The sequence below is a fragment of the Ranitomeya variabilis genome, chromosome 2 (assembly GCF_051348905.1).
Source record: "Ranitomeya variabilis isolate aRanVar5 chromosome 2, aRanVar5.hap1, whole genome shotgun sequence".
Lineage (NCBI taxonomy): Eukaryota > Metazoa > Chordata > Amphibia > Anura > Dendrobatidae > Ranitomeya > Ranitomeya variabilis.
The window spans coordinates 1041775834-1041797479 of NC_135233.1; the positions used below are offsets into that span (position 1 = coordinate 1041775834).

Here is a 21646-nt window from a genome sequence, read left to right on the forward strand (position 1 = left end):
AGAGGAGTAGAACTCTAAAGCCGTCTATTGGAAGCAGTGATCCTAAAAGTCAGTATAGACCCTTTAACGAGCCTGCGATATGGTTGAAGAGGCAATATGCATATTTAATTTCCCAAAGGAACAGGCATGGCTTATAAGTCTCCTCACTCTAACATGCCAGGCCTGGTGGCTTGTCACTCTCCACAAGGAGAAACATTGCCCCTTAGATCTCATTCTTCAGCCTACCACCTAGCCAAATCAGATCTCATATATAGCACTGATGAGGGGCAAAGACCCCAAAACATCATGTCTGCAAATGGAGATTCTGGTTTGGCTTTCATCCCAAGTCACATAGCAAGGCTTGTTAAAGGGTCGATAACTTTTAGGATTGTTTTTGCACACTGAGCTGATATTCTGATGGATACAATCTTGGGATGTATAGGAAGTTTTGTGTGCCTCTTAATGCATTTTTTTTGCAAAGTTGTGATTACTGAAAAAAAACGCAATTTGGGAGATTGGATTTTTTTTTTGCTCTTTTCTGTTTATGTCTTTACCAATCGGGCTGATTAATCTTATATTTCGATGGATCGGACTTTACTGATGTCGTGATACCAAATATGTTTATTATTTTACTTCTTCATTTTTATTGGGAAAAAAAAGAGATTCCTAATTTGTTTTGGAGTTTTTTTTTTCCCTTCACATTTTTGTTTTGTCCCCTTAGGGGACTTGAACCTGCCATCACTGGATCGCTTATACCACAGTATTACAGTATGTGTGAAATAGACCTTCCTCTTTGAAGCTCAGTCTGTAGCTGGGCTTCACAGGAGGACCAAGATGGCAATTATGTAGGTCTTCAGCAGGGAACTGGCTGACACATATTTGGGCCCAACCTGTGACATTACATGTCAGGAAGGGTTACAGTAAACCTGTGACAATGAATATGGTGACTAATCTCAAAGAAGAACTGGGCAGATTTGTTACATAGTTTTGTGAAAAAAAGATTTTGTTTAATTTATTCTGGGCTCAGGAGTCCAGTGGGAGGAACTATATGACAGACGAGGACCGCCCACTGGACTCCTAAGCATTATTTAAAATAATAAATGACACGTTATTCTGAGTCTTTTCCTACAAAACATCAATATGTCTCGCTCTGTAATATTAAGTTTGACGGACAGACAGCGTCTTACTTGCGCAGCTCGCTGTTCTGCTTCTCTAGGCTCGCCCTGATCTCGGTCAGGTGGTTGATCTCCTGCTTGAGCTGTTTCTCGGACATCTTCAGAATGTTCACTTGCTGAAGCTGGACCTTTAGGTCGTTCTGGGTCAGACTGCGTTTCTGCATCTCCTGCTCGGTTTTTAAGGTGAGGTTCTTAACCTATGGAGGAAAAAAATGAAATATTAATAGGGCAGTTGTTTCAGAAAGTATACCCAAACCTCTCCAATGGGTTCGCCTGGATGAAAAGATGGACACCACTTACACTCCCAGTTTCCCCATAATGGACCAATACGTCAGGCAGAACTTACATCTTCTGTGAGTTTGTCCTTTTGCATCTCCAGCTCATTAATCTTCTGCTTGGCTTGTTTGAAGTCACAATCCAGCATGGAGCATTGCTTCTCCGCCTCCAGCAAGTTGTTCTCCAACCTCTGCTTAGACATCCGCTCCTCCTGCAGCTTCCTCTCCATGTCTGTGGGCGACAGACAAGTGACGGTTATCACTCTTTCTTGGTTATCACTCTTTCTTTGAGAACACTTATAGAGTAAGTACCCGTCCCCAATGAAATCTCTCTGGTAATGCCCGCCCCAGTGAAATCTCTCTGGTAATGCCCACCCCCAGTGAAATCTCTCTGGTAATGCCCACCCCCAGTGAAATCTCTCTGGTAAAGTCCACTTGAACTTAAAGAAAATTAACTGTTTATGTGCCGAATACTTTGCTTTTCTTTTTTTGCAACAGGGATGCGAGACTTTTACAAAATATATACGGCATATTATATACGCCGTATATATTATTCTGCTCTATAGCCACTATTACATTGTGAAAAATGTGGTGAAAGGACCTCCAAGTTATAAAAAAAATAAAAGTAAAAAATTGTCCCTAAAAGGCAAACAACCCATTTCAGTCCCAAAAGAGCAAGATCTGTAAGTAGTTAAAAGACAACATTTTAGCTACCTGTAGCCACCACTAGCGGAAGTTTTCTGCATACTGTCTCATTACTGAGCTTAATGCATGACTGTATACCTAATCACCGGGAACATGAAATACAGTAAAGTGAAGTGCTGCGAAGATCCAGCCAAGCTTTATTGACAGGCTAAGTGGTGAAGGAGTTCTCAATGTGTAGTTTTCAGGCAGAAATTGTCCGGGGTCACCCGAGTAAGTGCAGTAATAAATAAAAAATACATCCTAATAAGTAGTAATGATATCCATAACGGCAGCTATGGTTTACACCGGACCCTTTATTACTCAGGGTATAGTCTTCGGGTACGTGCGATGTCAGTAATATGGACAGCAACATACGCCATTGTACAAAACGATTGCTGGAGGTAAATTGATAATATTTGGGAATTAAAGGGAAATTTATTCTAAGCAAGAAAAAGGAGTAAAAAGAAAACCTGAATTCCATCCGAATACTTAGCGGAGCGGCGACTGTGTGGCTTGTATTTATAGATGCCGGGCCCGGGGGAGCAGACTGAGGGCTGTGTTTATTTTGGCTCAGGTATAGTTAGACCTTTGTCTCTTAAATCCAACATGTGTGGGGTCCAGTCATGGCAGGGACGGCCAGAATAAGCCCTACGTATGTGTACCAGGCAGGAAGAATCCAGCCCTGACTTCATCTGACCTCGTTCAGTCCCCGGGAGACTAAAGCGAGCGGAGATTCCTGCGGCGGCCCAGGCTTTACGTGGACTTGTAATGGCATGCTGTGCGTCACAGGTATGGCATGACAGCCATGCTCTCATATAATGCGGCCTTTCAAGGACAGCCGTGTAACCCTTACCTGCCTGGACAGTGGAAAACTGCTCGCAAGGACCGGGAGCTGCAGTTCCTTGATCCCAGTGATTTAGCAAGCTATCACCTATTGTGTTTTTAAGTTGGGATTACCCCTTAAAATGTCCTATAGTTTGTGCGAATCGATTGGCAGGACCCAGTCCAGGAACCACAATGGCTGCTAGATAGGGGCTGTCAGAACCACCTCCTACATCCCGACATCCGCGGCTCTTCTTGTCATCAACCTGCCTGGCATGACGTCACATGGGCATCATGCCGCAACAATGACGTTGTGCCAGGCCGGGGGTGATTCTCAGGGCTTCCCGTCCAGCAGTCGCAGATTACAAACATGGCCGAACCACAGGGTCCTGCAAATCGATTTGCACCAACTCTAAAATGCCCAAATGTATCTAAAGCTAAAAATGAATCTGCTTCGTGAAACTATTTAATTGCAATATATTGTTTTGCGCCTTCAGTACCTATGCAGACCGATGTATCTCCATGGTAACTTGTCAATAGCTAAGCCAGCCCCCTTGTCTGTCATTCCCAATGCGGACGCACACAACAGCCGGGACCAAAGAAGCCATATAACAAACCCTGGGTGTCTCGTCGGCTGGGCTCTAAGCAACGAAAGGTAAATTGTAGGAGCCTGTTTTCACGTCCCCTGCAGTGCCACTCAATGGAAACCATAGAATGACACAGTGTCCATTAAAATCTGAAGGCTGTGAGTAATGTATGTCAGGGGAAGACTCTTATTAATTATCGGAGGACCCTAAATGAGAGACCCATCCTCTATTAACTCTAGTAGAACTAGTAAACCAGGCGGCCCTATATAACCCGTCTACCTTTCATGGCTTCAGACTTGGTCTCTTCGATAGACTGGTAGATTTTGTTCTTGTCCGCCAGCCGTGCCTTGGTGGCTTTATGTTCGGCTTCCTCCTTCTCCACGCTCTGCTGCAGAGATTTCAGCTTGTACGTCATGTCGATCTCCAGGTTGCTCTTTTCCTACAATGATATGAATCAGTCAGCGGTTACGGTAACACATAATGCCCCCGCCGGTCTAAACAGCGGGAAACATCCCCTTGTTATCCGGTTACACAGGCAAAATCTGTCCTCCGCTCCGAGGATACTTGGACACGAAGTGCAATTACAAACAGGCAACATTAACACTTGGCGCAATCTGCACCATCAGGTCGCTCTAATACCGCGTGTTACATCAGGGTAATGGATTATTCTAACTCACAAAGTAAGACCTTTAAAACTTCTTTTTATTGAGACATAACCTCGCCGTCCTTTAACAAAAACTAAGTTTTGAAGCTTTTCACCTGCGGACGCTGGAAGCCTCCGGTGATCCATTATATGCATCGTTACCTGGGAGGCGGTCGCGGCCTCGTCCGTGCATGATGACACGGGCACGGCTTGTATCCAGCACCTTCTCAGCCATGCAACGTCGAGGTTTTGGAAAGTCCATTCAAACCACGATATTTAGTTACAATGTGGAACGAGTCGGGTGGAAGATGGACACAAACGGAAGGGGAAATACACCGATGGCGGTGCTAAAACTTTAGAATGGAGTGGGCTTTTTTTTAACTAGATCGTTTTTGGGAACGTCCAAGAAAGTTGGTACAAATGTAAGGATGACTGTAGATACCAAGAAGGGGGGAAAAGGATCTAGCTTCTCCTATGCTTTCTAGGGTCTGCCTGTTACACAACCTTCTTCCTTTACCCCTCAGCTCACTAGAAGCAGAACCACAGGGATGTACCCTAACCGCTAGAGATGAAAGCTGAAGCATGTCAATCACACTCAGATCTGCTGTACTCCACTCACCCTGTTCTAAGAATTAGTAGGAACATGTTCTTTTTCACCTTGTATGTGGATGTCTGCTAATGACTGGTAGAGCTGGCAGCACAATGACAGGAGGACTACTAGAGGTTTTTGCAATGAGACTCAATTTCTGCCCTTTCCTCCTTCTCCCCACACTAACTGATAGAGATGAGGGATGGTAACTAGTCACACTCGGGTCTGCTGTGCCCCAGCACGTCATCACTCTGCAGTGAGGAGAGCAGACTGTCAATACATGTCTCACACGGAGCCTGTTTTCAGCTATTGTGGGGGAGGGGGTATGTCCAATTTCATGGGGGTCAGTTCACTAGAAGCATGACTACGGGGAAGTACATAGTCACTAATGATCCATGTTGACAAGCCAATAATCGCCAACGTACAATAATTGGAAACTTCTGATTATCGGCCTGTGTAAATGGGAAAGCAATAACTTGACGAATGAGCAAAAGGTAAAAGTTAAACGGCCGCATAACTCGGACGGGGATCACAACGCAATGCTCGGAATGGAAGGCGGCTCTCCTGACCTGAGCAAGACAGAAATAGATGCCGGGAGAGCAGACGGCCAGTCCAAGCATTACGTGGCAATCCTCATCTGAGTTATATGGCCGTTTGACTCTTTGCGAACACTCATTCGGCGAGTGTGATGGTGCATAAAAATCATCGTTATCGAAATTATGTGTAAACCGAAGTGCTCTGATGTTGTATGGGGTCAGAAGGATAATATGAGCGATCATTCTGTAAACAAGCAGCGATCGAGAGTTGGCTCATTTAATTGGGCCATAGAGATGGCTGTGTGGGTAAGAGCACAGCGTCAAATCTGGTTAGCTCTGCCTGACCTCAGCGCTGGGTAGTAGATCACTTCTAGAATTGATGGGCACTGTTTCGGTAAAGCTCCAAGGCCCCCAATGCTCATATGATTGACCATTGCACATATACAGGGTGTCATCCAGTTAGGAGAAACCCTTTATTATTTGCTGCACGGTTACCAACCTTCTCCAGGCCAGCCAGCCTCTCCTGTAGATGCCTCTTCTCGGACTCCGCTCGTGTAAGGAAATCCTTTCCCTTCTTTACTTCATCTTCTAGTCCCGATATCCGGCCTGCAGATAGTGAAGAACATGTACTGGATTGGTCCGAGCTCTCAGCATTACATGTGCTGTATATGGCGGTATATCACACACTCCACTAAGGGCAGGACCTCGTTACCTTGAAGATCGCTGATGACCTCTGAGCCCTGCGTCCGGTCCCTCTTCTCGGACTCCAGGGCTGACTGCAGGTTGATGTAGTCCTTCTCTAACTTCAGCTTGGCGTTTTCCAGCATGCAGGTCTTGTCCTGGAGCTCTCGGTTATTGGTTTCCAGCTGCTGGATCTGTTTGGACATCTCGTTTTGCGTCTTCCGTAACCGGGCGGCTGTGTCCGACTCCGTACGGAGGAGAGCGTTGGCTTCGTCCAGCTACAGGGGAATCATAGAGCCGTAAGATGAGCGTCAAGTCTACGACCAGCCGAGGCGCGGAGGACGGATCGCACTCACTTGTCTTTGGAGCTGGTTCATTTTCTCATTGGAGATCTGGGAATTTTGGTTTCTTTTCTTCGAGTCTTCAAGTTGATCTTTCAGACTGTTTACTGAAAAAACACAAGCGAAAGAAGTTGTTTTTTTTCTACTTCCAAACTATTACAGATAAACTTTACACCGGAAAAGTCTCCTCAAACCCTAGAGCCGGCCATACATATGGTCAGCCGCACCTGCTAATTACGGCAGGAGGAACGGACGCGGTTGTGTATGATGGGGTCTCATCTCCTGAGGAGGGACGAGTCAAAGGGAAGGATCGGGGTTTTGGACTTGTCAGATAGTTTTGTCCTTGGGGGGACGAGATGCTGCCACCAGACAAATTTGGCATTGTGTTATTGGCAAGGCCGAGAGGAAAAGCTGTCGGCAAAATAAGAGGTCATCCTTCAACTCTCAAAAGTTTATGGAAAGCTTTAAAAGGGTCATAAGGAGCGCTATATTCCCAATCACCAACCCCACACTTACAGCTTAAAAGAAATTTTTAGTACTAGGTAATAAAAAAAAACAAAAAAAAAACACAACAAGTCCCGGACAAGCGCCACTCCTCCATACTTAAAGTTGTGTCCAACAGGTGCGCCATGTGAGCACTGCAGCCATGTATTGGTGGCTGATTGGCTGCAGTGCTTACGCGACTCAAGAGGAGGAATGGCGCTAGTCTCAGGCAAGTATCAATGTTTCTTTCTCTCAACTCCAGTAGCGGACAGCCCCTTTAACTTCCAGCCAAATCATGCCTAAAAAGTTGTATTACCAATAGTGATGAGCGAATGTTCTCGGATAAGGTGTTATCTGAGCATGCTCGGGTGCGAACCAAGTGACTTCGTCTTGCTCGAAAAGTATGTTTGGGTCCCCGTGGCTGCATGTCTCGCAGATGTTCGACAGCTTTAACACACGCAGGGATGGCCTATTAGGGGACACATGCAGCCGCAGGGACTCAAACATATTTTTCGAGCAAGACGAAGAAACTCGGTTAGCACCCGAGCATGCTCAGATAACACCTTATCCCAGCACGTTCGCTCATCACTAATTATCAAACATGTCCAATACTAGGATGAAGGGTGAGAAGAGCACAGCCAAAAACTCTGGGACGGCTCACTTTGAAAGGGTAGACTTATGAATTGACCTAAAAAAAACTAAAAAATGTAAAAAGTTTGTTGGCGGCAAAACACCAATCAAGGAGTGGTCCATTTCAGAAAACTATTACCCCTGGCTGCAAGGTGTTTTTATTAATCGTGTTACTTACCCACCCCAGGTCCAGCACTAAGTCTCGGCTGCTGCTCGTGCCATCAATTTAGGCAAAAAAACCCCACTGAGCTCGACATGACAATAACAGACACTTGGCGAAGTGACTCAGTGCGGGACCCGGGGAGGGTGGGAAAAGCATGAATGTTTATTAAAAAAAAAAATTGCACAAAGGGAAATTGGAAAACCCGGTAAAACTGCTATAATGTTATAGTAAAGGGTTTCACGGGAAGAGTATAATGAGGTTTGGCACACGCCGAGATCACAAACCTTCATTTTCCAGGCTGCGCTTCTTCTCGGCCTCGTTCTCCGCTTTTCTTTGGTACTCGGCGTTCTTGTGCTGGAGCAGAGCCTTCTCACGCTCCAGCTGCCGGCTCGTAGACTCCAAGTTTTTCCGAGAATTTATCTGCAGCCGAAGAGGTAAAAGACTGGTGATTATTTCTGGACCAGGACTGATTCTAGGTGTCAGGTGTAAGGGATGTTACCTGTTCATCGAGTTCCTTCATTGTTTTTTCCAGGCGGGAATTTACAGCCCTAAGAAAAATATTTTATGTTACTGCAGAAATTTCTTGGAATAAATAAAATATAAATTAATTAAAAAAAAAAAAAAAGAAACGCTGACTAATGTCAGACAATGGGCTATGGCACCAAAAAAAGAACAAAAAACCTAACCCATCGTGTCCCTGTCTGTATTGTGACTGCCCGTGTGCTAGTGGTTATGGCAGTCTGCTCCTGCATCTGTCTGTACGAAGACGAGCAACACGGAGCGATGAATGAGGAAGCACGGTGGCTCAGTGGGTAGAACTGCAGCGCTGGGGTCTTGGCCACAAATCCCACCAAGGACAACATCTGTAAGGAGTCTGTATATTCTTCCTGTGTTTGTGTGGGTTTCCTCCAGGTTCTCTGGTTTCCTCCCACACTCCAAAGACATACTGATAGGGAATGTAGATTGTGAGCCCCAGTGGGGACAGTGATGATAATGTGTGTAACTACATAAAATACGACATGTCTGAGCACCAACATTGTGGCCAAAGACTGAGCAGCCAAATGTGTTAAATAAAGACATATTTCCTACTACATTTTAAGAATCCCCAGTAAATATCAATAGAGTTGATGGAAATTGTTTTGCAGGACCTGGTCAGTAATCTGTGATGGCTGGGCAGGAGCTCCTAGAGCCGCCACTTACCTACCGGCATCCACAACTCTTCATTACATTAGTCAGTCTGGCGCAGGGTCACCTGCATCATGCCACAACGATGAGGACACACAAGGCCGGCTAATCCAAAAAGGAGAAGCGGATACCGGGATGTAGGAGGTGGCTCTCAGGGCTCCCAACCAGCTAGCACAGAAGTCTAAAGTGGCGATGTCCCGCGGGCGGGGAAGCCAGGAGCGACGTCCCATGGGCGGGGAAGCCAGGAGCGACGTCCCGCGGGCGGGAAAGCCAGGAGCGACGTCCCGCAGGCGGGGAAGCCAGGAGCGACGTCCCATGGGCGGGGAAGCCAAGAGCGACGTCCCACGGGCGGGGAAGCCAGGAGGGACGTCCCGCGGGCGGGGATACCAGGAGCGACGTCCTGCGGGCGGGGAAGCCAAGAGCGACGTCCCGCGGGCGGGGAAGCCAGGAGCGACGTCCCGCGGGCGGGGAAGCCAGGAGCGACGTCCCGCGGGTGGGGAAGCCAGGTGCGCTGTCCTGCAAGAGGGGAAGCCAGGTGCCTCGTCCCCCAAAGCGGGGAAGCCAGGAGTGCCATCCCGCGGGCGGGGAAGCCAGGAGTGCCATCCCGCGGGCGGGGAAGCCAGGAGCGACGTCCCGCGGGCGGGGAAGCCAGGAGCGACGTCCCGCGGGTGGGGAAGCCAGGTGCGCTGTCCTGCAAGAGGGGAAGCCAGGTGCCTCGTCCCCCAAAGCGGGGAAGCCAGGAGCGCCATCCCGCGGGCGAGTTATAGTGCCACTAACTCCACAGCAATTTACAGTCATCATCATCACTGTCCCTATTGGGGCTCACAATCTAAATTCTGTGTCAGTACGTCTTTGATAGGAAGGTGCACTGAACTGTTTGGCCGCGCCGAGAGTGCTTGGTTAGCACAGTCATTTTGTGGTTTAAGAAGATGACAATGAATGGTAAAGCTGATGCCAGAGTCTGGCACCCCGGAGACCAGACACTAACAGTGTCATCTGTGTACCTGTACTTGTGCTCGGACTCATCTTTGGCTTGCATCTCATTCTGAAGCTTCTCCTCCAACTTCCGAAAAGCTTTCTGTAGTTCTGCAGACTCCTACACACAGAAGGGACGCGGGGTTACCGACAGAACTGCAGTCTGCAGAGCTAATCTGGCCTTTAGACATGACGGAGCCCATTATATGGCAACAGGATATAACAGGATTTGTTTCAATCTATGATATGATGGCAGTGTGATCAGCGCCGTAACCCCTTCACAAAGCGGCCAATCTCTGCTTTCTCCTCCCGTCTTCCCACAGCCATCATTCTTATTTTTCTGTCCACATAGACCTATGAGGGCTTGTTTTTTGCGGGACGAGTTGTACTTGTGAATGACACCAATCATATTACCAGATACTGTACTGCAAATGGGAAAAAATTCTGACATTGCTTTTTAGGAATTGTTTTTACGGTGTACATTTTGTGGTAGAAATGACCTCGCAGTATGATTCTGCTCATCAGTACGATTACGGTGATACCAAACTTCCAGTTATTTTATTTAATAAAAAAACTTAATTTGGGCGTTCTTGATTTTTTTGTGTTTCTGGTGTTTACTGATTGGGTTAATTATTTTTATGTTTTGATAGATCAGTCTCTTCTGAACCTGGCGATGCCACGTTGATTTTTTTTTAGTTTTTTTTTTTTTTTACATATCTTTATTTTTATGGGGGAATGCTGATAACTTTGTGTTTATTTTATATTTCTTTCATTTTTTTAAAAAAACATTTATTTTTTTATTTTACTTGTTCATCCCCTTAGAGTACTTAAAGATGCGGATCGTCTGATAGCTTGTTCTATATACACCGATGGGTGCTTAGATTGACACACCCCATGCCTGAGCGTGTTACATGCCGCCGTCAGGGTTTGACAGTGGCATTTAACAGGTTAACAAGCTTTGCTCCACCTGCGATCTTTAGAGGCAGCTTCTGGCTGTAAAACACAGCCATCACCTGCCGGGTATGAGGCGGGATCAGCTCCATACATAAGCTTCTGACTTACACCGTACATGTATAGCTGATGTCAAGAAGGGGTTATTTATATATGTTTTGTTAAGGCCAGGGTGACAACTAATGGCCATTCCAGACCAACAATTTTGCAATTTACTGCTAGTTAAAATTTTCAGACGTTCTTGAGATATTAACACTTTTATTCTCTTTTGTTTATAGCTCGTTGCCTAGGAGACCGACCACCGCTGCCTGTATAGCTTGTAAAGCACTTTACCGAAGCTGACTGGGACAAGGAGGTAACACTGTGCTCCAACTATCTAGACCAGGCTCAAAACAGTGCTCAATTAAAAAAAAAAAAAAAAAAAAAGAGCTTGTAAGCACTGCTCATGTTCTGCTCTTTAGCAGCAGTGGTCGGCCTCCAAGGCAATGAGTTACCAACAAAAATGTTAATATCTTAAGAACATCTGACACTTTGAAAAAGCAATACATTGCTAAATTGGATTTTATTTATAAGGACAAAAGCCATCAATGAAGTCTGGAATGATCCTTTAAAGTCCGAGTCAGACTTCACACAATTTTGTTTATTCGATTCCTAAATGGAAAGTTAAACAACTTTATAAATAGTCTTCATTAAAAGAGTTCTACTACTCTGCGACTGCATAGCCCTTTTTGTTGCTTAGTTATCTGCAAAAATGTGACAAATTGGTCAAAGCTCCTAGCTGTGATCAACTCTCCCTTCTCCCAGAGATTGCAGTAAAGGGAATTCTACACAGATCTACACAGCATGAACAGGATGGAAAGTATTTCAAGGAACTCACAGAATACAGACTGTAAAAAAAAAAAAAAAAAAAAAGAAGAATGCATTGTGAAAAGGAATTGCAGGATAGAAAAAAAGAAAAAAAAAAGAAGAATGCATTGTGAAAAGGAATTGCAGGATAGAAGCTGGCTGATAAGAGCTCACGTCCAGCCTGTATTACTGGGAAAGGCACTCCCACAAGAGAATAATCTGAAATAAGGATTAGATCCATATTTTAACCTTCAACCCACATAGTGTACACCACAGAACTTGAAGAAATTTGCTTTTCCCCCTTTATGATAGAAGTTCAGTATACGTCCAGATGGCACATTTGACCATTTGCATCTTTATTACTGAGGAACACAACTTTGGTGGCTTTAACTTCCCAAGATAAGATCAGCTGATCAAAAGCCAAAATGGCGGCAAACAGATGTCAACTATTTTTTTATTTTTTTTATTTATTTTTATTTTTTTTTACACAAAATAACCCCTATAATAGGGGCCACAAGAAAATTAAAGGGAACCGGTCACTTGATACACACTTCACAAAATGTGGCAGTATTAATCAGAGCCTTGTTGCAGGGCTGTAAATTATACTTTAACGATCCAGACGAAGACAACCATAGCCAGAGTCTAGCCTGGTCCGGCTACACCATTACCCTAATTTGGTGACCCCCCCCCCCCCCCCCCCCCCCCATCTACGGATATCACTTTGCCCAATGACTCACCTCTTTTGTCGGCTTCGTGGAGGAGTTCTGTTCCTCTCGGCCCTTAGACGGGCCACTCAGCAATCTGCGAAACGGTTCAGGGAAAGCAAAGAGAAAGACACACGTGAGAGAGACAGAGACAGACACCGAAGACACTGAACAGTCCTCGCTCATAAAAATACTTGGCCACAGAACTCCACATTTCTAAACAGTTTATGAAGTTTAGATCAAAGACGAGAAAGAGAAAACTTTTGCTGATTACAGCTTTGTTTTTAAACATTTAGGTCACAGTATGATCCGGTGAAGACCCGGGGGTGAGAACGAAATGTGGATGGACCTGAACGGGCCTAGCTGTCTGCGCTCTTTATCAAGTGCCCCTGACTCAAAAATATAAGCTCACCCCGAGGCCATCATGATAACCCCTATAAATGTATGTCATGAGGAAATATGGCTGTCACCAAGATGGTGGCGTTAGTCTCCATTAGGTATTCGCTTCTATCAAGTCCAAAAAGTGGCTACAGCTCCGTCCCCACCACCACCTTTAACCCATGGGCACGTGTTTATTTTGAGTAATGTGCAGGAGGACAACAAGCTCCTTCCATGTAATCATGGACTGATCTGTAAGGAGACTGAACGGCCAGGAATTCTCTAACAAACATCTAATAATCAGTAGGGGAATCAAGAATTAGCATGCCATAGAAAATTCAGGACAACAAATTGGCTCCTAATAACTTAAAGAGGTTTTGCAGGCGGAAATAAGAAGTCTACAACCGCTGTATGTGACTGCTGAATGCCGGACCGCGATGGTCACGATTCCCCTATAATCTGACTGGATGACCGACCTGCCGCACCATTTAGTAATGGAGATAGAAGGGCCCCCTTGTGCCGTTCGGTTCAGGTCCTGGTGTGTGGACCCCATGGATCAGCAAATGATCAGCTATTATGTGGATAAGGGATGGCTTGCTTTCACTGGACAAACCCCTTAACGAGACTTAAAGGTAGAGATTTTGAAAAAAACCAAAAACATGTAATCAGCATGCCCTTACTGTTAATGGCTGGTAATGCCAAATGTAAAAGAAAAACCCCTAAACTACAAGTAAATGTGCCCAAAGACAGCAAGAAAGGGTTAGTACGTGGATGAACAATGGCAGATACATACAGGTTCTCTCGGTAATACGTGAATCCGATGAAGGGCAGCTGGTTCCCTGCAAATGCTTTGGGGATGGGAAACGTCTCCACGTTGCCTTTGTCGTCTTCAATGTCGTCAAAATTACTGCTGTCAATATCGCTGCTCAGCTCAGGGACCACCGGGGCGGCCGCTATAGGATGACAATACACGTATAATATCTATAGGGGGCTGGATTCTAGTTCCCTGATACAGAGCTCCAAATCCCCTGCACAACAGCTACAGAGGACCTCAATTTTTCTTTACATGTGGATGTTATATATATATACACACTTATTTAGATTCTATACATACACAAACAATTCTATGCTTTGGTTTCTGCACTGTGTATAGATGCGGAGGTATGGGGCACACAGTCCTCGCTCCGCAGGTACAGCATAGTGGGCGCTTTGTGTAATATATAAAGGTCTGTGACTCCTAACAAGCTCCTTATTCACTGGAGTCCGACGCTCCCAGCCAAACCGGAGATCAACAAGACGTAAAGCACAAATAGACCAGAAATGTTGTAACCATTAAACCATTCAGGCAGAGACAGTGTGTGTGTATATATGTGTATATATGTGTATATATGTGTATATATGTGTATATATGTGTATATATATATATATATATATATATATATATATATATATATATATATATATATATATATATAAATACACATACACACACACACAGATGCTTCTCACAAAATTAATGTCAAGAAGTTAATTATTTCAGTTCTTCAATACAAAATGTGAAACTCATATTATATAGAGTCATTACACACAGAGTGATCTATTTCACGTGTTTATTTCTGTTAATGTTGATGATTATGGCTTACAGCCAATGAAAACCCAAAAGTCATTATCTCAGTAAATTAGAATCCTTTATAACACCAGCTTGAAAAAAATGATTTTAAAACATAAAATGTTGGCCTACTGAAATGTATGTTCAGTAAATGCACTTAGTACTTTGTCAGGGCTCCTTTTGCATCAATTACTGCATCAATGTGGCGTGGCATGGAGGCAATCAGCCTGTGGCACTGCTGAGGTGTTATGGAAGCCCAGGTTGCTTTGATAGCAGCCTTCAGCTCGTCTGCATTGTGGGGTCTGGTGTCTCTCATCTTCCTCTTGACAATACCCAATAGACTCTTAATGGGGTTAAGGTCAGGTGAGTTTTCTGCCAATCAAGCACAGTGATACTGTTGTTTATAAATCAGATATTGGTACTTTTGGCAGTGTGGACAGGGGCCAAGTCCTGCTGGAGAATGAAATTTCCATCTCCAAAAAGTTTGTTGGCAGAGGGAAGCATGAAGTGCTCTAAAATTTCCTGGTTGATGCCTGCGCTGACTTTGGTCTTGATAAAACACAGTGGACCTACACCAGCAGATGACATGGCTCCCCAAACCATCACTGATTGTGGAAACATCACACTAGACCTCAAGCAGCTTGGATTGTGGCCCCTCCACTCTTCCTCCAGACTCTGGGACCTTGATTTCCAAATGAAATGCAAAATTTACTTTCATCTGAAAACAACACCTTGGACCACTGAGCAACAGTCCAGATCTTTTTCTCCTTGGCCCAGGTAAGACGCTTCTGGCGTTGTCTATTGGTCACGAGTGGCCTGACACAAGGAATGTGACACTTGTAGCCCATGTCCTGGATACGTCTCTGTGTGGTGGCTCTTGAAGCAATGACTCCCGCAGCAGTCCACTCTCCATTAATATGCTTGGATACAGCACTCTGTGAACAGCCAGCTTCTTTAGCAATGACCTTTTGTGGCTTACCCTCCTTGTGGAGTGTGTCAATGACTGCCTTCTTGACATCTATCAAGTCAGCAGTCTTCCCCATGATTGTGGAGCTACTGAAACAGACTTTTTAAGGGACCATTTTAAATGCGTAGGAAGCCTTTGCAGGCGTTATCATTGGCTGTAAGCCATAATCATCAAAATTAACAGAAAACCACACTTGAAATAGAGCACTCTGTTTGCAATGACTCTAAATAATGTTTGAGTTCCACTTTATGTATTAAAGAAGTAACATAAATTAACTTTTTGATGATAGTCTAATTTTCTGAGAAGCACATTATATATATATATATATATATATATATATATATATATATATATATATATATATACACACACACACACACACACATAAACACTAAAATATACATACACACGTGTGTGTGTGTGTGTGCGTGTGCGTGTGCACGCGCAAAAAAACAGCAGCTCTTCCTACATGGGTGCAAAATTCCAACATGGCAGCACACAACACACGAATACATATTCATACACACATTATAAAAATAAGAGTAACTAAGTGTACTAAACTCTGTATCCAGTACTCACTTTCTCGTATATTGTCCCAGGTCCACTGGTCATTCTTGAAAAACGGGTGCTGCTTAATTTCCTCTATACCATTCCGCCCAAGTCGCACCTCCCTGTCCAGAGCACAAGAACCACAAGTTACACCAGGGCAACCCTCGGCCGGCCGTGCATCAATACATCAGAAAATGAAAGGGTTAATGTAGCCCGCCGTCAGTCCATGCACTGGGCTCTGTGGCTCTTATCATGTGCCCGATATCTCGGAGCGCGGGGAAGGTGAGGAGTGAGGAGAACGTGAGGAGCAGCTTATTTTTCTGTAATCCTCTTACGACGTCGCGTGTGGAATGAAATAGTTTTCCGTCCAGATTTGATGGGAAGTTCAGCAAAAGCAGGCCAGCGACTTAAACTGAGGAAAGGATCCTTTGAAGAGGGGGCTGCCAGGCGCTAGGACAGAGGATGCCAGCGAGGGGCTGAGGATGACAGCGCCAGGACGCCTTAACCCCCTCACTGCCGGACCAGCCACATGGACAATTCTGCCAGTGATCTATAGGCTGAGGTAAATAAACGGAGAAGGGAATTAACCCTACTTCTCACCACTGTACAGAAGGGATGGGATTATAGGACCCCGCCAAATCTAAATATTTGGCTTGGCCGCTGGACCGTTCGGAGAGAGCAGAAGAACAAGACTCCGTTATCCGACAGGCGCAAGGTGTGTGACGCTGAGCACAAACAGGCCATACATCCAGATTCCTCCCGCTACCTGCCCTCAGCTCACAAGACTAAGTCGGATTTTTGTATCATGCTCTTCTCAAGTTTCCCCGGTGGACGGTTCACACACGAGACTGACCATCATGTGTCCCTGTATTAGAGGGGCGCCACAACTCTTTCTGGGGAATTATTTGATTGCACTTTAAAGGGGTATTCCCACTTTTAAAAAATTATCACCTACCAGTCTGTTGGGACCCCTAAAAACAGGGCTCTGAAATGCCCTGTCTGTATGAAGCAGCGACCGGGCATGAGGACCACCGCCGGTCTACCCATTCTCTATGGCGAAGAGAACGAATGGAACAACGGGGCACATGGCTGACCACCGCTCCATTCTCAAGGGGCATTTCAGAGCCCTATTTTCGAGATCTGTGGAGGTCCCAGAGGGGGTAATTTAGGTGCTTAAAGTATTTTTCCCATCAATAGTATTATCTACCCACAAGCCTAGCGCTCAATGTTTGCTTGTGGGGTCCCACCACAAGGGTCTCCGCTGACCAATACGAACCAGCTCTTCTGCTGTGAGGAGGGGTTAATGGCGTGACGGTAAGACATGTGCGCTATTGTCCCACATGACTGTAAAGAAGACAAGGAAACCAAATGGGGGGAACAACCTGAATAATAGGTCAGTCGTATAAAAAATAAATAAAAAATAAAAGGTTCGTCTAGGATAATTTGATCATGGCTGGGAGGCCATCTTCATCGGCAGATCTCAAGACCAAGACTGAGCAAATCTAAAGCTATGTGTACACAGATGCGGGAATTTTAGCCGAGTTTCTGCTCAATTTCTGCCCCCAACCCCCAGGGAAAACATGACACGGGAACAGTGGCATCCGGGCAGTCTGACTCCAACCCATTCTGTGTATAGGTGAGAAATGTTGGCGGGGTAACCCCTTTAAGAAGGGTTAGCATTCCCTTTAAGTATTGTCCCAGTGTGTATGGGAGGACATGCAATATTGATGATTAGTATTGTCAAACTGGCTGTGAACACATATTTGACGCTCTGTTCACTATTCAGACATTTCCATGAAGAACAACCGAGGAACGGCACAATGATCCAGAATTAATATATTGAGGTGAAAGCAGACATTTACTAAAATAGACATTTGATAAGAAATAACAGCCAACAGATGCATTTTTTTTAGCAATTCTATAATAAAGTCTTTAAAGGGCATGTTAGTTTCTACTCCTGAGGGCAGAATCGGGAAAAAAGCTCCGTTTTTTTTTGGGGGGGGTTCATGGCTTACCTGTCTGTTAAGAAGGCACAGATGAGGTTCTTGGCATGTTTAGAAATTTCCACATCATCTGGAAAATTTAAGGAATTCTTGTGATCCATAATTTTGCTATAGGTGCCGACCAAAGAATCCGCATAAAACGGCGTGTCCCCTTAAAATGAGAAAAACAAAAAAACGGGCAAAAACCGTAAGATGACTTTTGAAAAGCTAAAATTTATTTAAAAAAAATAAATCTACTTTATAGCCAATTTCCCATCACAACCAAAAAATTAACACTAATGACAAAAGGTTAGCCTTATCTGGAAAGAATAATTAGAGATGGGCGAACCAGAACAGTAAAGTTCGGCCTCCCTACCGAACACCTACTGTTCGTGCACGGACACCGAACACGGAGTTCACCAGGAAGTCCGTGTTAGTGTTGGAGTTCAGACCCACGAACACCGGGAGACAAACACGGCTTCTGATTGGCGGTAAAATCATCACTGCTGGTCAGACAGCCACAGTTCCTACACTGTCAAATGACAGCGCGAGTGCGCAGCTGTGACTGGAGGTATAAAGTTTACCTCCGATCATTGGTGTTGGCTGATGGGACTACTGCTCCCATCAGCAGACACCTGCTGCCACTAATAACAGTGAAAGCAGGAGCGGCTGATGGGAGTATTCATCAGCCGGCTCCTGTGCTGTCAATAAATAATTTAAAAAAAAAATGTCATGGGTTCCCCTGCATTTTTGATAACCAGCCAGGCAAAACTCAATGCATAATTCCACTGAATCCCTTGTCTGCTGCAATAAAACAAAAATAAAAAACAACAATATCCCTCACATATCCGTTGTTCATGTCTAGGGATAAACAGTTTTTAACCTGGACTGTGCCAAGATGCGACCATCCAGGTTGAGAACCATTGTTGCATGAGCTGCTCGCAGCGTCAGTGACTAGCGGTGACTTCATCGAGGTTACTGCCAGTCACTGAAGCTGCGTTCCCAGCTGGGCCCCTGATCTGTAGTGACCTCGGTAAGATACCTGCTAGCACAGTGAGATAAAGTTCACTGCGGTGAATATGAACGGTGGTGAACTCACCTCTGCACCATGAGGTCACCACAGTTCAGCCGGGCTGGGAACGCAGCCTCAGTGACCTGTGGTAACCTCGATGACGTCACCACTAGTCACTGACGCTGTGCTTGCAGCAGGTCATTCATCAGTGGTTTTCAGCTTGGATGGTCGCATCTTGGCACCGTCAGGTTCAAAATGGTTTATCCCCCAGACATGGATTACGGCATGGGATAGAATGTCGAACAGGTGAGGGATATGGTCGTTTTTTATTTTTTTCTTACAGAAGAGGAGGGCTTTGGTGGAATAGGCGTTAGGTGAATAGAAGTGTGTTTGTTATTTTTAAATAAAAAAGTGTGTTTTCCTTTATTTCAAATAAAAGACTTTATTCTGGCTATGTCGTTATTTACCATATAACTATAGGATTAGTAATGGATAAGTGTCTTATAGATGCCTCTCCATTAGTAATCCGTGGGCTTGATTTCATCGGACAATACAAAGGTGACATCAACCTCACAAATATGAACCCCACTTGCCACCGCTACAGGGCAAGTGGGAAGAGCCGGGTAAAGTGCCAGAATTGGCGCATGTAATAGATGTGCCTTTTATGGGCGGCTGTTATTTTTAGGCTGGGGGGCCAATATCAATGGCCCCTTACCAGCCCGAGAATACCAGCCCCCAGCTGTCTGCTTTAACTTGGCTGGTTGTCAAAAATGAAGGGGGGACCCCACATCATTTTTTTTTTAAAGCATTTATTTAAATAAATAAAAAATACAGCATGGGGACCCCTCTATTCTTGATAACCAGCATTGCTAAAGCTGACAGCTGAGGGTTGAAGCCCCAAGCTGTGAGTTTTGCCTGGCTGGTTATCAAAAATACAAGGGAACGTTTTTTTTTTTGTTTTTTTTTTTCTTTTTTGTGCTTATTTACAACACAGGTGCCGGCTGATGAATTCTCCCTTCCTGCTCTCACTGTTATTAGCAGCAGCAGGGATCGGTCGATGGGAACAGTAGTCCCATCAGCTGACACCAGTGACCAGAGGTAAACTTTATACCTCTGATTACAGCTGCACACTCACTACTGCAGCTATCTGACAGGCGGTGACGATCAGATGTGGTGTTTGCCCCATGCTGTCATGCACATGACAACGTGGCAAACACTGGATATTCGAACCCCCCCATTCAAGTGAATGAGCTCCGGGTACTGTTCTGGTACCCAAACTTTGGTAACTGTTCGGCTGAACAGTTTCACACTAAAAAGATGTAGCAGAACTCTCCTTTCACTTGATCACTAGGGGTCACAGCTTTGTGGGGAGCTTTGCAAAAGTGTGGGAGGGAGACAATACATTAAATGGTAATGGGATCTATGCAATGCTTAATTCCTCCAGTGGTGGCACTGCAGTGAAACTGAACACTTACTGTCAGGTTTCTCCTGCCGATCAATGGTGATCACAGCAAGGAGACCCTTTGGGATCTGCATGTCATTGAAAATCTTTTTTTTTTTTAAAGTGGTTCTTTTGAGCCACGTGGTCCGCATGCTCCCTCCTGATGTGAAAGTGAACGGTGCTACCCCTTTTTAAGGAGTAGGGATTTGTCCTCATCCCTTTATGATGTAGTTATCAAAGCCACATCTAGCTGGACCTTGCTTTGTACAGCACCCGGGGTCAGGTGAGGGGTTACACATAGCCCGGGGCTGGCTGTAGTAATATAAAGCACATTATATATGTATATGTATATATATATATATATATATATATATATATATATATATATACATATACATATACATATATATATATATATATATATATATATATATATATATATATATATATATATATATATATATATATATATATATATATATATATATATATACTCTCCTTTAATGGCAAAGAAAGAGTCCGATGTCCTGTGCATATTTTTAATTCCGAACTATTAGGTATTCTGGATTACAGGATGGTCGGAATACTCTGCTTACCATTTACTCAGAAGCCCAGGGGGAAAAAAAGTCTAAAATGATGGAATTATTTCACTATCAATTTTTAAAAGTCCCATATTAGGTTCTTTGTCTTGTTCTGTTTTGGAAAACTTCCAAAATTTACATTTTGGTGGCAGAAATAAGTGCAGGACTAAAAAAAAAAAAAAAATTAAATTCTACATTATCAGATGGTCCCTAATAAAACTCCTAAAGAACTATTTAAAAAAAAAATATTTTAATAATTTCAGTACATGAAAATGATAGTGGAAGAAATTTTGCAAACAGCGCAAAATAAAGAGGCCTACTTTGTGTATACACTATTGAAATCAATATGTTTCCGTGGTAACAGACTACAAACAAACCCCCATGTAGTCAGGCCGTAGGCATACTCATTCTACACGTCTCCATTTTTTAGAACATACATTCAGCAGGTTAGCAAAAAGTAGTGGATGGGGTTGGAAGTATGGCCGTGGGATCAGACTACACACAGAGTTTGTTTGTAGTCTGTTACCATGGAAACACATAGGTTTGAATAGGAGCTGCAAATGGGAGATTTTCAAATTAAGACTAATTGCAAAATTTGCTTTATCATCTATCTCCTGGGAACGGGCTACATTAATTTAAGTGGCAGACTTGTAGGATGGCTTCACTTACCGACCAGCATCTCAAAGAGGAAGACTCCGACCGACCACCAGTCGCACTCCCGTCCATAGTAGCCATCTCCGCCCTGAGACTTCAGCACCTCTGGCGATATGTAATCTGGGGTTCCCACGGCGGTGTCGCAGCGCACCATACCTGTCTAGGACATCAAGAAAACAAATCGCTAAGTTTTCTGGAAACTATTTTTAAAGGAACTTTTGGCC

The 21646-nt window shown here is 44.4% G+C and overlaps 1 protein-coding gene across 2 annotated transcripts in view; it reads right to left on the reverse strand.

The window, feature by feature from the left end:
- Positions 1–21646, reverse strand: part of ROCK2 (Rho associated coiled-coil containing protein kinase 2) — a 160585-nt gene that overhangs the window by 29781 nt on the left and 109158 nt on the right. For both annotated transcript variants that reach the window (XM_077291438.1, XM_077291437.1), the window contains exons 6-19: positions 21438–21582; positions 17768–17906; positions 15783–15874; positions 13421–13580; positions 12283–12346; positions 9778–9869; positions 8088–8136; positions 7873–8008; positions 6328–6419; positions 6003–6249; positions 5790–5896; positions 3802–3961; positions 1501–1661; positions 1167–1351 (exon numbers count right to left, since the gene is read on the reverse strand). In XM_077291438.1, the coding sequence (XP_077147553.1) occupies positions 1167–1351; positions 1501–1661; positions 3802–3961; positions 5790–5896; positions 6003–6249; positions 6328–6419; positions 7873–8008; positions 8088–8136; positions 9778–9869; positions 12283–12346; positions 13421–13580; positions 15783–15874; positions 17768–17906; positions 21438–21582 (1829 nt within the window). The remainder of the gene's footprint in view (positions 1–1166; positions 1352–1500; positions 1662–3801; positions 3962–5789; positions 5897–6002; positions 6250–6327; positions 6420–7872; positions 8009–8087; positions 8137–9777; positions 9870–12282; positions 12347–13420; positions 13581–15782; positions 15875–17767; positions 17907–21437; positions 21583–21646) is intronic.